The sequence below is a fragment of the Limulus polyphemus genome, unplaced genomic scaffold (assembly GCF_000517525.1).
Source record: "Limulus polyphemus unplaced genomic scaffold, Limulus_polyphemus-2.1.2 Scaffold9, whole genome shotgun sequence".
In the NCBI taxonomy this organism is placed as follows: domain Eukaryota; kingdom Metazoa; phylum Arthropoda; class Merostomata; order Xiphosura; family Limulidae; genus Limulus; species Limulus polyphemus.
The window spans coordinates 718,143-735,386 of record NW_013665619.1 but is presented as its reverse complement, the minus strand read 5'-3'; the positions used below and the strand labels follow the sequence as shown (position 1 = coordinate 735,386).

The following is a 17,244-nucleotide window of genomic DNA, read 5'->3' as shown; positions in this document are numbered from 1 at the left end:
AAAAATATTCTAAATGAAGCATTATAAGGATCAGTGACAACCATCTTATTCTTAAACTTAAAATTTCAGCTAAGTTCATAGCTAAAGGCATTAGTTTTTTAAACATCCCACCCTATCTATGTCTTTTGTTATGAACATCATCAATGCTTAATTCATAAGAATACCTCTAAAATAAAGTTTACAAAAATAATAAAACTGTCACTAAAAATGTTAAGCAACTATACTGAACAATTGTGTTACACCAACATGAAATTAAAAATGAAAAGCCCTCTAAAGCCATGAAATGTTTTTGATTTCTTTGTTTTGTTATGTTAATATTGCTCTAAGGTAGATTATCTGAACTTTCTTGCTGTTCAGAGAGATGTTCAATATCAAAAGCATGGAAAACTAAATGGAGACAGTGAACTGTGATGTGGCTAAAGCAGTCATCCAGTCGAGGTTCTCCTGGAATGCTATATGTGAAGATCATTTGTGTTTAATTAAGATGATAGCATTAACATGGAACACAATACTTATATGATTAGAGACATAGATGTAGAATGATCAGTAAATTTCCTAACTGCTGTTACAGAGATCTTGAGTGTTGTTGGCTTGGAAGAAGATACTGCTATTTTACAAATTTATATCATTTTTTGGGTTGGATAAACAAATGGCAGATGGCTTGTAATTATAATAAATACAAAGCGATGCATATAGGTTATCATTATATAAATTATATGTATAATGTTGACGGGAATAACCTTGACAGTATTATGGACAAAAAGGATCTTTGTGTTTTGGTTAATCAGTCTCTTAAGCCATCCACACAATGTACCCCTACTAATGGTTCACTTGGTCGTGTTCTACTCAGTTTATTCCATGGTCTTTTTTTGCTTAAACCATCCTTGTGATTCCTGTTCCAGAGCCATTTTGTTTTCAGTGTTAACCATTCACATCCTTTGCTGAAAGCTTCAATCTTGGTAGCAGACTGCCTCTTTCAGCCAGTATGTATTCTGTCAAAGGAGTAACCTCTACACCCCCCAGATTTTCCTTGGGTTTTACCTTTGATTGGACACATTTCTCTTGGATGATTTTGCCATCCTTCTCAACTCTGAGCTTTCTCTTTTCAGGTCTTCTGTTTCTCATCCTTAGGCTCTAGTTGTTGTTTTTCCTAGCCTAGCCTGGTCTTACATCTTTCTCTTTAACTACTCCTCCATTCGTTTCCTCGTTTTAGGCCCCAGATTTACACACTACTATCCTTCTTGGGCCCTATCACTGGGGCCTCTTTTAGTGACTTAGCCTTGGTCTGTTTGATATTTCGACTTCCCCTTCCTCTTACCATTATCCCCTCTCTTTCTCTCTCTCTTGCGTCAAACTCACACTTCCCTCCTTCATAGAGGGATATTCTCCCCCCACCCTCATGCATGGAATTTACCAGACCTATCACCCATTAGGCCAGATTTTCCACTGTAATGTGTCATTATTCTTATCACATTCTTGTTTTCCTTCCACTGTATTTGTCTATCACCATCTGTGGCAGGTCGTTGGTCATTCTGCCATCTCTTTCCTTCTGACAGTAATTCTATGCACCATCATTTTGCCTTTCTTACCTAATTGTTTGTCAATAGATTCTAAGTCTCAACCGTTTCTAGTTGTTAAGTGACTCTCTCTCTATGGCCTTTCTCATTTTCTAGTACCAGGAGGTGTGCCTGATTGAGATCTTAACAAGTTTTTACGCAATCTTGTGCATCTCCTCTTAAAATTGTTGATTTCCGGACTTTTGTATTCTCTTTTTTTTCTGACATGTTTCCTTCTACTTCTCATAAAATAAGTAAGAACTTCAACATTTAAAAATGCACAATAATGGTCTCCTGAACATGGTGGAATTTTTTTCTACCAAGACATTTAGTTTTAATTGTATATTTTACTTTTACCTTTATACAATAAATTATTGTACATTTTTCAATTTTGAAGTTCTTAATTATTTTATGAAAACTGTGCACAAGAACAGTCATAGAATAAATGGAGCTCATACTTTTTCCTACAATTACTGTTGTTCTGATATCTTTCCTATAGATGCTTCTTGCACCCTCATCCACTGCACTTATCTCTTCCTTTCCCCAGACTGATCCATTCTTTTTCAGGATGTACATCATACTTTTCTCCTTTCTCCCTTCCTTCTGTCTCTTGCCTATTGGACCATTTGAACCTGCTTAGCTCCTCTGTCCTATTGGGCTGTTCTGTGGTCTCTGCCTTCATCTGTTCCTATTCTGGAACCTCTCTTTTTCCATGGATCTCTTTCCTCCATCCTTTATGGGATGGGTCCACCAACTCTTCTGTTGACACATTTGTCCCAGCATGTGGATGCTTGCAGACTATTTGACTTTTCTTTACATTTGGTTCATAACATTTTTCATTCTCTTACATCTCTTCTTTGCTTGAATGACCTCCTCCAAGTGGGCATGTGGACTCTCAATCCATTCATCTCCTTCTCTACCTCATTCTGGCTGTTTTATCTATTTGATGGTTTTCAGCTTCCACAGGTTGGCATTCTTCAATCACTGTACCATTTTTGAGAAGAATACATACTATTTCTCTTTCAGAGCCCCTCTTTCATTCCATAGGATCACACCAGGTGGCTGGTGTTGCTTCCCCGGGGTATACTTACATAAAACCTGCATTGAGCCAGGATAAAAGTGCTCATACCATCTGCCCTGGCTGTACTCTACCTGTGTCCACTGTGGGATGTGGTGTTCTACAAGACTACCATTCACTATTTCATTGTGGGATTCTTGCTACGTGAAGATGTGAGTAATCATTTCATAACTTAATATTTTCCTTACCTGAAAATATTTTTCTGATAGGTACCTCTGCAGGCATTCCCACTCATACTCCCCACTTCTGATGCAGGTTTCTTCCCTGCCTTATCAAACAATGAAGTTTCACAGAGTAAATACATAGGGGGAGTTATTGCGCATGGAGGTGTATTGCCCCCTATTGGTGTAGGGCTTTTGTCTTGTGATGACATCATAATGCTGTGGTGCAATTCATGTAAAATCACATGAAATTAGGTATGAATTGCTCAAGGCTAGTGGCATGCAAGTCTCTTTGGCAGACATGTAGAGGAAGATAAATAAAATGTGTGAGGAGATAAGTATCTATTGAAAATACAATTTCTTGTGAGATAAATAATAACTTTCTGGATATCATCCTAGTAGTCATCCTCTGAACCATTTCTAACAGTTCAGTGACCTTTCTAATATAAGGAGACCAAGACTGAATACACTACTTCTAAATGTGGCCCAAATAATGACCTATACAGTGATGTTAAAACTACTTTAGACTCGTATTCAACATATCTGTAGTTACAACTTAAAATCAATTATTGACCGGCCATTAGCAACAGCACATTGTTTTGATGGTTTAAGAGATTGATCAACCCAGAACTCCAAGATCTTTTTCTTCCACAACACTGTTAAGGTTATTTCCATCAAAATTACACTCATAATTCAAATTGTGATATCCCACATGCATTATCTTGCATTTATTATAATTAAAAGCCATCTGCCATTTATTTGTCTAAGTCATCCAATAACCCAAATCCTTTTGTAAGTCAGCAGCATTTTTCTCACAGCCATCAACACTCAGAAACTTTAATATCATCAGCAAACTTAAATACTTTATTGACCATTCCTTCATCTATGTCATTGGGCATCAGGACAATATCCCCCCCCCCCCAAGAACATTATCACCCAAGACAATATCCTTTTTTCTGGATAGAGGTGATTCAAAAGAGACGAAATGTTGCATTATAGATGGCAGTAAATTAAAAAAAAAGGTTATTTGTGAAACATCCTAATGAACATGTGCAGGTACCCTAGTTTCAAGGCAATCATAATCAGCAAATTGTGTCATTTGGTCCTTGTCAGGTGTCAGGTTTTTGCTTGTTTTATATAGCTCTATTTCAACCCTTAAGTATCATGGAATTTGTGAGATCTGATAAAGGAGAAGATAAACTTCTTTTTGAAGGATTTGTATATGTTAAGCAAAACAATCTAGCAAATAGTGTTATGTCTTATGAATGTGAACAACATCATTACACAGCACTCTGTAAGGCTATAGTTAAAGTGTTAGGGAATGAGATAATTGACCAACAGCATAACCATACCCATGACCAGATCCAGCGAGATGGGATATTATTAATGCTGAAACACCACAACAAATATTCACACAGGCAGTTTCAATGATAACTGAAGATGCGGCATCAAAATTGCCTTTTGTTCATCATCTATGTTGTGATGTGAAACGTTGCAGACAACGAGTGCATAATTCCATCTCTGTGCTATTACATGTTGAAGTTATTGTTATACCAGACCGATACAAGACAACAAAAGATGGCCAAGATTTCCTTTTATGTGATTCAGGTCCTGCAGGGAAAATAATTTTAATATTTGGAACACACAAAAACATAACTTATTTAGAATGTTCACCACATTTGTTTCTTGGCAGAACATTTAAAACTGCACCTGACATATTTACTCAATTGCATACAATACATGTTTTTGTCAATGGACATGCCATTTTTTGCATATATTCTCTTCTGCCAGATAAAACTGAAACCATATATACCACTCTGCTTCAATAACTGATAACTGTCAGTAGTAATTTGAGATTGGTGAGTATAATGGTTGATTTTTTAAAAATCCATGATTAACAGCTTGAAAAATCTTTTCCCTAAAACTGAAATAAAAGGATGCTTTTTTCATTTAAGCCAAAATATTTATGGGAAGATACAGCTACTTAGCCTCAAAAGCAATACCAAGATGACATAGGCTTTTCGCTTAAAATAAGGATGATCATATCGTTTGCTTTTGTTTCACCAGACAATGTCACCTCAGGTTTTAAAGAGTTGTCTGAAATACTACCACCAGAATTGCATCCAATCATTGATTATATGAAGACACCTATATCTACAAACCACAGCATTGAGGGTGTCATCAACCAACATTTGAAATAAATCTTTAGAATTGGTATGAACTAGCAACAGATGAGCTGCCAAATACAAACATTTCCACTGAAGGATGGCATCAAAGCTTTTAATTGAATGTTTGGAATTTCATCACATTTAGCATGAACAAGTTTACAGCACACAGGCCATAGTTGGTCATGGTCCGCAGCCAGGAAGAAAGAAGTACAAAGATGTAACATCCTGACTACTTACAGTGAATCGAGATCAGAGAAATAGCAATATTCTGAACTATTTGTGCTGAATTGCTCAAAACTTAGATTTTTAGATGTACTAACTTTAACTGTGGTCTAGAGTTCAGCAGGTGCATTAACATCTGTTTTTTACTAGGGATGCATGGGTATCCGGCTAGATAATCTGTCCCGGCCTGATATTGAACTACCCGATAATACTCAGCTCTGGCTAAGTGTCGAAGTTAAAAACAGCCGAATCTGGGTAACTGAAAATGCCATCTAAGCCCTAATCTTTATGGCAACTTACGTGGTACTGATTTTTACAGTCAATAATTGGTTTAGTTTAAAAAACATGTTCTGAGCAACAAGGACTGATCACTCACTGAAAGTATTAGGGGTTAATAACAGGCATGGCTTGAGAAGTGATTTCTGGGGAAGGTGTGGGTTTTGAGAACAATAGAGGTTAGGCTTTGAGAAGTTGGGGCTAGACATTGAAAGTTGAAAGTAAAACTTGAATGTTCTGTTGGTGAATATTCGGTTAAATGTAATAAACATCAATTTTGTTTTTGTATCTAATTTCTGTGTATGCTGTTGTTTTTTTTTGGGGTGGGGCAAGGAGAGAATCCAGTCCTGGTTGACACCCAGACTCGGCATTTGGGCAAATTTTACTACCCGTGCATCCTTACTTTTTACATATAATTATTGGCTTTTCTAGTTTTAATAAAGCTGTTATTTTAATTCAATTTTAACAGCATTTTATTGTCCATAGGGGGAATATTGTTCTAGACTTATGTCATTGAGGTAAATCACAAAAGTAAAGGCCCTAATACTGAGCCCTGAGATAACCCACTTGTGACATTAATTCAGCCTGACTGAACTCCATGTATGATAATCGTCTGTTTTCTTCTATCTAACCAGTTTTCTATCCAATGAGCCAACTTATTCCCCTATACCTACAAAGTTAACTTCTGAGGAAGCCTTTTATGTGGCACCTTGTCAAATGCTTTCTGAAAATCCATATATACCAAATGCACACCAATACCCTCATCTACATAAACAGTAACCTTTTCAAAAAGTGTCAAATATTAATAAAGTAAGATTTTAAATTTTGTTAACTGATTTCGCAAAACATCTTTCATCAGGCTTTTAAAAACTTTTCTCACCACTGATACAAGACTAATAGGTCTATAATTACTGCATCAATTTCTATCACCTCCCTTGAAAAGAGGTGTAACATTAGCCATCTTCCAATCCTCTGGCACCAGCCCGTTATTCAGGACTTTTAAAAAATAGTAGCAAGTATTGATATTCATTAGAATTTTAATTTATCAAAAGAGTGATTATCTTATGGAAAAAAGTTTCAATCAGCAGAGTGGAGGCCAGCTCTATATAGGAGTTTAAGATAGGAATTGATGACTTCTGATACAGGACATTACCTCTTTTCACATAAGTAGCTATTTTCATTCAGTGTTGCCCTCTATATGCAAAAAAAAAATTGCATGCTGCAAGTCTTGAGGTCCCCTGTACTTTACAATGAACTGATTCAAATGTGTCTCGCATGGAAGACATCATGCGACAACCCTCCACCAATAAGAGTGCAGCACACTCTCTTGACATATGTGACTCCCTCTATTTGATTCTAATGAACTATTGCTTTTTGTTTGGCAGTACTCGTGTCAAGACATTTTTTATTGTGCTCTTCAAATTTGTTCAATTTCATGTTGTTTTTTTTGTTATTGTTATTCTGAAGTGGATTTTTACTTTCTTTTTTAACAGTTAACAACTTTTCAGATAATTTATTTTTCCAGTTTTTCATTCTTTTTTCATCAAACAATTGTGTTTGATTGTCATTTTTACACCACAAATTCCGAAGTTCAAGTTACCACTTCGGAGATCATACCTTCTAATAGCACATGTCAATGAAAAACTCAAATGAAAATCTAAGAAATTCAACATAGACATCTGGTGGAAATCTTACAAAACACTAAGATCCATTCTGGTGAAGAATAAACAGAAACCTGCCAACAAAAAACAGAAAAACATCGTTTATGAAATTCCGTGTTCCTGCAACAAAACATACATTGGAGAAATGGGAAGAAGACTCGTGACAAAAATAAAGGAACATAAAGACAGCACAAGACTCATGAAAACACAAAATTCAGCCATTGCTGAACACACCATGTCAACTGGACACAACATAAACTGGGAAAAAGCTAGAATCATCGACACAGATAAATTTTGGGAGACAAGAAAAATTAAAGAATCATTTTACATTAACACAATAAAACCTTCACTAAACAGAGAATCAGGATTAGAGGTGAGTAAACTGTGGCTACCATTGGTTGAGGCTACAGGAAGTCTCTCCTCCAGTCAGAAATGTGTTTTAACCAACCAATCTTAACACGCTCTCCACAATCCACTAGAACACTACAAAGACCAAGGTACACCACACACACACTGACCTGAAGACGAAAGGCGGAAGACTTTCAAAACGTCATCCTTTCCATTTGTAGGTTTATACAACAGGCAGTTGCTGTCCATTTGAAATTTAGCACTCTCTAATGTTCTGTGCTTTGGCACTTGACAAGCAACTTCTATATGTTATCCTAGTCTTTCAGTTCTCCACTCTACAAATAACTTTATTATTATACTTAATGAGAGAGTCTCCCACAATGTAAACCTCTTGATTATCTCGTTCTTCATTGCAAGCAGCCAAAGTTACAAGTGTATTATTGATTAGTACCTGAATGCTAACTGAACCTGCCTGTATGGCCCTAACATTTTTACTACATTACGTTCTTGCAAACCAAGCACTCTCATTCCAGTATAGTACCTTAGCTCTTCTCACATAATAGCTTTCCTTGATTTGCGCTGCTTCCTATATGCACAATTTTTGCTTGCTATTAGCCTTGAGGCTCCCACCTAACATCATGTGTTTACAAGTTGTATGGCTGCATTTTAGCATGCAACAACCCTCCACCAATAAAAGTGCGACACACCCTCCTTCTGCATCTGACTCTCTATACTCTAGAGCACAGTCGTCACTTCTTGATTTGGCTCCCACCTAACATCATGTGTTTACATGTTGTATGGCTGCATTTTAGCATGCAACAACTCTCCACCAATAAAAGTGCGACACACCCTCCTTCTGCATCTGACTCTCTATACTCTAGAGCACAGTCGTCACTTCTTGATTTGGCACTCGTGTGTAACAGTGCATCTTTTTTTTTCACTTGTGAACTTTTCAGAGATAGGCATTTTTTAACTGGAAGTATCTACAAAGACATTGCCTTTGTGGAAGTATTTATTGTTGGATTTTTACTTTCCAACATTTTTCTGCATCTGCAGATTTTGTGGGCTCTTCTTTTCACATTATTTCATTAGTATCAGTAACTTCTACTTTCTCTTGTGGGAGACGACAATATGATGTTCATGCTAGTATCACACCTACATCGGTGTCGGGTTTCTCTTTGTCTGTTGAGAGAAGCAGTGGTTTTTGTGTGGCAGGTGGTGGAGTAGTTATTGCAACCTGTGCCTTCTTTTGTGTCTGACATATCTCCACCTATGTTTCTCATTCATGGTGGAAAGGATTTTGTTGGTTTTTCACTCTACTCACCTTTGCCTAATTTTATACCCATGCTGTCTTGAACTAACCTAAGCCTTTTTCATAATTTTGGGACTTGGTTTCTCAGGTATATTTCACTCCATCTCTTTGTAATTCATTCCCTAATTTTTATGCTTTACTTGCTTTATGTCCAGTTATGCTAGTCTATATTCCATTACTTTTACCACTACTTTAGTGCATGTGTACCTTGACCTTCTTCCTTTGTTACGTCATATGACTAGATCTAATTTCATACTGTATGGAATTTCTTTGACTACTAAACTCTGCAGTCTTTTCTTCAGATTTTGGAGTTGGATCCTTTGTCTTATGTTCATCTTTTCTTGGGCTTAAGTTTTTCCACCTTCGTTTCACTCTCTTTACCCTTTTCCATTACTTTTTCAACATTCACCTTCTTTCTATGGTAATCCACTATTCCCTTGAGGGGTTTTCAGCAGATGCTCATTCACTTATCTTCTCTACAGTGACATGTTTATCTTCCTTATCCCATTATTTTTGGTTGATCTGTTGCTAGAGTTTATTGTGATTCCCTTGTTACTCAGGTCTGTTTTTCTCTCAGATACCTTCATCTGGATCCTTTCATCTGCCTGTATGATTTTACTGGAGTGCTTGTTTCTCTGAATTCATATCTTGGGGTTGCATGCCAATGTTTTTTCTTATCCTCACTGGTTCACCATCTTTTGCCTCTCTCTGTCTCCTTTCCTCCTGCTTTCTCTTCTCTCCCTCTCATCACTTCCCATCCATCCTCCTGCTACTCATAGTCTTCAGTGCTGTCAATCTTCGAAGTGACTATTCTATAGGCTCATGGTTAGTGAATCCTGTTTACTTAGGTTTATGGACCTTTGCTCTTTAGTTGCAGCCAATTTTGGAGCACTGGGACTTCTGTCAGTGAAGCTTACCCTTTGTTTGTTTCTTCTCTTCCTCTGTTGTCTCCTTTTCCTGTTACTTCCCCACCTTCAAGGATCTCATTTCTTGCCAACATCTTTGGAAGTGTTGGACTGAATGGGTATAGACTCTAGGATTTATTCCCCTTTTTTGTGGTTCCTAAGGAATCCCTAGCTTGGCATCCAGTCTTAGTCATTTTATGTCTTAGTTGGTTTCTAGATCTCCCTTGATTTATTATGGAGATTATTTTCACCCTGTGGTGGTTTTTTGTCTCAGATCTTGATATGACTGAGGTGAACTTCTCAGATGCTTCTTTTCTCATTTTTCTCTGTCCCAATAAGCCTCCTACATCCATCCTCTTCTTCTCCTTTGAGAGGTGGTGTTTTTGAGTTTGTTTGGTCAAACTGGAGAAGTTGTATCTCACACCCGTTTAGTTTATAATTTATTTGGGTGCTTTTCAGCTTGCATCTCCACAGGGTCCAGCCTTCTACTCTTCATTTGAGGGATGGGGAGCAATTAGTTTCTGATGCTCTATTCTCTCCTTCTCTCTCTTTTGGGGACTTGTGCTTCCATGGAATTCCATATACCCTTGGGTCATGCTTATTTGGGATGTCTACAATGGATTCTAAATGATCACTGGATTTTCAATTGGGACCTCTTGTATTCCACTATTTGTGTTCTTCCTTCCTTAATCAAAGACTTCAGTTGGTGACCTGATACACCCAATACCATAGAGGGTGTTCCTCTTCCTTCCTCTTGTGATTTTGAATCAAAGGTTTCACAATGATTCATTCCTTCGTATCACTCTTTCTCAGAGCTTTTGGTGGTATGTTGGACTTTGAATCATTTTCTTATAATGGTTTGTGAACATTTAGTAAGGATGTCTTTTCAAGCCCAACAAGATAGTACGTATGAAGTGGTCCCTCAATTCTCTGGTGTTTCAGTAGCTGTGCTATCATCTGGGCACCCCTCCTTCTAGATGTTTTTGCCACTCAGCTCAACATCATAATTCCTCTTTTCTAGCCTCCAGTTTTTCATCCCTCAGCTCTTGATGTGGATGCATTCAGTCAGCACTGGTCCAGCCTTTCACTCTATGCCTATCTTCATATTCATCTTCTCCTTCACGTGCTTTTCCTCATTCCAGTCACTCCATGTCGAGTCTTCCTGCTTGCTCTAAACTAGCCATATTGGCCATGTTTTCTCTATTGAACCTTCTCCTCATCTTCTGACACCCTCCTTACTCCTTCTCACTTACTCACTTCTCTCTCACTCCCATCTGGCAATGTTATCACTCTGTCTTCATGTGTGAGTTTTGTCTGGTTCCTTGTGAGATGTCCCCCTCCTTCCATGAAAATGGTGCACATTTCATAATTGGTTTTTGCATCATGCTTTCTCCACATTCCGTCCTTCTATCCTCTACCTTGCTGAATTTTTATATGGCGTATTGCTTTCAACCATTCCTAGCTACAGGGCAGCTCTACCTAATACTTTTGGGTTTTCACATTATAGTCATGCATTCTCCTTTCCTGTCTTTTCTCTGCTCTTTTATTGTTTTTTCCACCTTCATTCTCCTCATCAGGCAGTCCTTCCTGACTAGGGCCTGAATGTTGTTCTTCATGCCCTTGACATTCCTCTCATTGCATTTTTAATCCCTTGTTCCTTTTACCATTTTACCAGTTCTATTTGTTCCTTTTTACCTGTTGCTTTAGAAGATCTGACATGAATGCCATTGATGCTTCCCATATTCTTTTCCATTGTTATTATATTCTTCATTATCCTGCTTATGCTATTCTCCCTAAAACTACTGTGCCTCCAGACGGGGAAAATTTGTTCACTCCTATTTCTCTCCCTTCCATTTCTCATTGATATTACGTGTGACTCATTGTTATTTGGTCTGCACGGCACCTGTCATGCTACCTTCTATATATTCTATAGAATTCCTTATCTTCTTGAGAAAATTCTCCCATTATCATTATAGGATGGCTACAGCTGCTCATCCATTCAGCCAAAGCTTTATTGGATGTAGATGCACATCGACTATTTCAGGCCTCCTCTCACTAAATCTGATACCTTATTCTCTCTGGTTGCTCACTTTCATCATCCGTTGGTGGAAATCGTGCATGCTGTTTTATGGACTGCCCTTTATACTTTCATTGCACATTATCTTCATCCTCTGACCTTCTCTTCTTCTTTAGGATATCAACTTCCTCCTGTTGCCATACTAAATAACTTACTGGCTCTGACTAGGTAAGTTATTTTTTTCTTATCTCTTACTTTTACAGTGGCTCATTTATATATCTCAGGATTCTGCTGAGTGGCCAGTGGTGCCTTCCAGTTATACTTAACTTTAAATCTGCACCAAATAACCTTTCAGGTCTGTATTACTCACTGATGAAATGGGGTGTTCCACAAGACTGTTCAAGGGTTTCTGATGGTATATTGCTCCATGAATAAGGTTCATTCCAGACCATACCAACTCATGAACTATCATCTAATTAAATTTTGCACTGGTCCCTCCACTGTTTCAATCTGGGATTCTAGCTGTTATTTGAGAGAAAGGTAAGGCATTGTGTTGGAAGTTTATATTTTCCAACACTGAAAATATATTTCCGATACATTCTGACTTCTGCTCACACTTCACACTTCTGGTTAATCTTTACTTGTCTAATCTTGAAGTGGTGATTGTGCTCTGGAGTATAGAGGGAGTCATTTGTGCTAGGAGGGTGTGTCACACTCCTTTTGTTGGAGGGTTGTTGCATATTCATTTGCCTGCTACAATGCAGCTATACCACATATAAATGCATGATGTTAGGTGGTAACCTCAAGGCTAGCAGCAAGCAAAAATTGAGCATATAGAAGAAGCACAAATCAAGGAAAGCTGTTGTGATCAGAGGCAAGTATCTATCTGAAAGACATTTTTTAATGTTGGAAAATCTTAACTTCTCACCCACTCCAAAGAAACCTTTACCCCTAACTCTATACATTTCCAGCCTTTGTTCATTGATTTCTGCTATTTCCCCCTCTCTAGTAATACATTATTCCACTAACTATCTCTAACTTATCCTTAGCTAAGTAAGCCATGCAAAGGTACTATACTCTATGTTTGTGAGCTTGCTAAAAGTTGGAATCAGGCCTCACATTTTTCAGTTTAAATTCCATCCCACTTATCCCTTAACTACTTTTAACTGTATTGAAGTTATACTAGTGTTTATTCATTATTACCAATCTACACACACCCAGTAATTGTATAATTTACTGAAATTGACCTATTTCACAATTTATAGATCAAATTATAGATAAACCTAATAATAAAATCCTCTATTATACAATACTTGTACTATCATTATTAGTACTACTACTTCCTTTCTAGTTACATGTAACCAATTGCTAGTGTAAAGAATATTGTCAGTAGCTACTAAATAGTAAGAGAAATAATTTCAATTCTTAAGATAGATATATTATCCTTACTTTAATAACACTTGTGATAACCCATTACATCCTCAAAGACAGGTATGTGTTACACATCATTACATTGTGTTATTATCCTTTACAATATATCCTTATTTATTGCTGTACTACACATAATTGATGAAAAATTTATCTAATTTCAGATTGTTATCATTCTTCTTCTTTCTCATGTTGGCTGGAATGGTCCCTCTACAACCATCATATCTTGTCCAAGAGATAAATCTAGAGTAGTCAAGAATATTATCCAAAAGGTTGGTGGTGCTAAATAATGAAAAGTAACTGACATATAGTTTTTGTCTAATGGATTCCAAAATTCTATCTACACATCTATGTACTGTATTTACCTACCTATGTACAGTTGCTTGAATTGTAATGGTTATAGCATTGACCAAGATATTTTTTCAAAGATACTCTTTGCATTATTTGTCATCAGAAGCCAAAAAAATTACCTGGAGTGGTAAGATTTATAAGATTAGCCCTCTTATGTTTAGGAAATGTTCAGTTTTGAAACCCCGTCAAAAATAGTGTGTATCCCCAAAAGAAAAAACAATAAAGTGAAAGTATATGTTATTAGTGTCATATTTATCAATGCCACTGTGGTGTTCAGGTATAGTGATAAGTTACAGATAAGTTCCAAGTATCCTTAACACATGACAGTTTATAGAAAAAGTCAAGCAGAGTATAAATTGAACATTGACAACCAAGGAAGAGAAGTAAATACAAAAACACAAATAGATAAAAATCTTACTCATTTGACAACCAAACATATTGCTGGGGCTATAGCTAGACTAACTATATCTTCTATGCTGTGCATTATAGACTGTAGCATGCTGTTTAAACAGGTATAAAGTATGCTGCAGAAAAAGCATGATATATCACACTGTTAAGCTAGAATGAAATTTCCTTGTGCATTATCCCATAATCCTAGGTTACTGATTTCAATGAGCATTCTTATTATACTTTCAAGGAAGATAAATTCTGAACTAATGTTAACTAGCATGTGTTTCTGTACATGTAATATAGATCTGTGATTTTTTATCATATTATAGAACATTTTTCAATGTCCTATTCTATGTTTTGATCTGGATTCCACCCTGTGGTGAGTGGTGCCTGGCCAGGTATACTTTACTTACTTAGTTTGATACTCAAATCCACTCTGAAAAGCCATGTTGATTTTTTTTTTTTTTCTTATGGCCATTAAATGCACACTGTTCTATAATATACTAGAGATGGTGTGTTCTGCAAGATTGCTTGTAGGTTATTCCTTGAGATATATTTGCTTCTTAAATATGTCCATTCCAGACAGTACTCACCCGCGGATTTCATAGGTAAAGCAGAAGGGGATAGCTGCCCATCCTTGTCATTCATTAGATCAAATAAATCAGATTTGTTCTGCTTTTCAATATATGGTTTCGTGATCACCCATCGCACTGTTTCCGGTGTTATCATTCCTCCGGACTCTCCGCCACCTTTTCTTCCAGTGAAGTATGGGAGTCCTTACCACTTTCCAGTTCCAAGTAGCTGGGGTGGTGGACTATGGAGGTCTCCTCCTGAATGTGACATATAAAATTAAAAAAAAAACACATCCCTTCAGTTAATAGGAGAGCAGTGGTGTTCTGTTGGTGTAGATATGAATGGAATCCCTCATCTTACTCCCACATGGAAGTCGGTTCACAGTGGTTGAGTTTTGGATTTAGGACTGAACCAATCAACATATGTCCTCACTCATGTGTTCAGGGTGTCCCTTCTCACTGAGTTCATCTCGGGTGCACTTCCTGGTGTTGTGGATCACGATGGGTGCATTTGGTTGTTGCTCCACTTCCTCCTCTTGTGCACCCCTTAGTGTCTTTATGCTGAGTATGGTGCTATGTTTGAGGTGGTTCCAGTATGTTTGATTTGGCTCCTACAGTCTTTCATGTAAAATGACATATGACTCTTCATTCTTTGTTGTATTTTTCTAGTAACAGTAACCTTTCTCCTGACATGTGCTAGTTGGTTGAAGCAACTTATAAGGTGTGCATTAACTTAAATAGTGATCAATTTCTATGGAGAATTTTGCATCAAACCCTATGAGATTTGACATTTAAATATTCCTCTAATTGTGGCAGGAAAATGCCCTTTTGTAACATTTAATTGAAGATATAGGCATATAAGATGTCAAGAAAGGAAGGCCTTGATTTTGTTAGATCCTTAATCTACTGAACATGGCATGGGATGATGTGTGTTGTATATCACTGTTTCAAATACAACTGACCTCTTCGTAGATGTTCCCTTTATGATAACTGATTTGTAGCCTTTAAGGTTTTTTAAACAACATTTTCAGTAATTGTATTAGGATGGCCAACATATATTCAATATTCATTCGTATATCTATTCAAAAAGAATATTACTCTGCTTACTTTTGATCCCCTCTTTTTAATGTTAGTATTCCAGGTTTCTGTAAATATGTGTACATATTTAAGTTACTGTCTTTGAATTTAACATTTTAGAACTAAAATCAGTTTTAAATCTGTTCTTACCCCTGTTTGTATGCTTCCTCCTCTATTGGAATAAATTCTTGGGTGTTGCAATCATAAATGTAGTGGTACTGTTCTGGGCATGTAGGACACATATAAGGGATTACCTTGATTCAGTTAAGTACTATAGTGACTTCTCATGTAATGTCTAGAAATTGTTAGGGAATAGTTTTAGTTTGACAGCTAAAGCTGGAGATAAGTTTTAAATATACCTAATTCTAATATGGTCTTAACTTCTTTCACACAAAGCTGTCTCAAACCTCTTTCTGCCTCTTAAGCTTTGCTAAAAGATTTTAAGGCTCAGCACACCAGTCTATATACCTCACACATTTCTTGCTACTTTTGAACATGTATATAGCATGTGATTACCTTCCACCAATAATATAGTGCCACCTATATTGGTGCCGCTAGCTCCCTCTGATGTTTCTGGTCAATCCTCACTTTTTCAATTGGCACAATGTTCTTTAGATGTGTGTTTTTTTCACATGTAATTACCATTTATGGTTGTACTTCATTGACATTTCAGTACCTTTTTCAACAGTTTTCATTTACTCTGTTTGCCTTCAATTGTTTATTGTTACTGAATTACATGGTAACTTAGAATGACTTTGTGATTCAATGTATCGACAACAGAAGTCCCCATTACAGTAGAAAACGCTTCTCATATGACTACCCAGGCATCAGGTTTGACTTTATCTGCTGAGGAGGTACAGGCATTATTTCACAGGGAGCTAGATTCCTATGTTTGGCTGATGATTTATTCTTATTTTTTAGCCTTACAGTGTTTCTGAGGATGAATACAATCAAGGAGAAGAAAATTGGATTCACTTTTTTGTCACCTTCTTATTTCGGTCTGTCACACTCTACACCTTATTTTTTATAGCTGGTTAACCAGATATGTTGTATATTATATTTTTCCTTTTCCTCCTAGCTTGCAAACAGATATTTATGCTATTGATGGTACCAGAATCCTCTACCATTCCTCTTATGTCATCATATATCCAGATTAGTCCTTCCTTCCTAAGACCTCTGTTGCCCAGGAAGTCATATTTTGGCTTTCACACTCATTTCTTTACCTTACATCCCCCACCTGTACTCTCATTCTGATCCCATTTGGCTTCCTTGTCTGGTTCACTTCCTACAGTGTTATGTGGCATATACTGCCTCCTTTTGAGGTTCATGTTCCCAGCCTTTTATTCCATGGAACCTTTCTGTTTCCAATGTTCTATCCCCTGTCACACTTACTGGTTGGGTTTGTCATCTTCTTAGCTGGCATTTCAGATGTATCCATGGTAGGTTGCTGTCTTCTCAATGTTTCTTCTCATCAAATTTTTCATATCACCATGTCTTTGGCTGCTCGTCTTTGCTATTTGTTGGAAGAAATCATTCAGGCCAGAATGTGGAATACTCCCTATTCAATTATTGCTTATTAACTGCACTATCTGGCTGTATCTTTTTCAGGTGGATATCGTCTCCCTCCTATAGCAATTTTACACTCGTCTGTTTGCCTTTGACTTGGGTATGTCTTTTCACAATATTTCATTTATGTTTTATTTTCAGGGTTTTTTTTTTTTT

General features: G+C 36.9%; 1 protein-coding gene across 1 annotated transcript in view; it reads left to right on the top strand.

The window, feature by feature from the left end:
* The first annotated feature begins 649 nt into the window (after positions 1–649).
* Positions 650–17,244, top strand: part of LOC106478188 — an 84,639-nt gene continuing 68,044 nt past the window's right edge. Inside the window, exons 1-3 of the mRNA XM_022381883.1 lie at positions 650–663; positions 2,669–2,786; positions 13,297–13,404. Coding sequence (XP_022237591.1) covers positions 650–663; positions 2,669–2,786; positions 13,297–13,404 — 240 coding nt within the window. The remainder of the gene's footprint in view (positions 664–2,668; positions 2,787–13,296; positions 13,405–17,244) is intronic.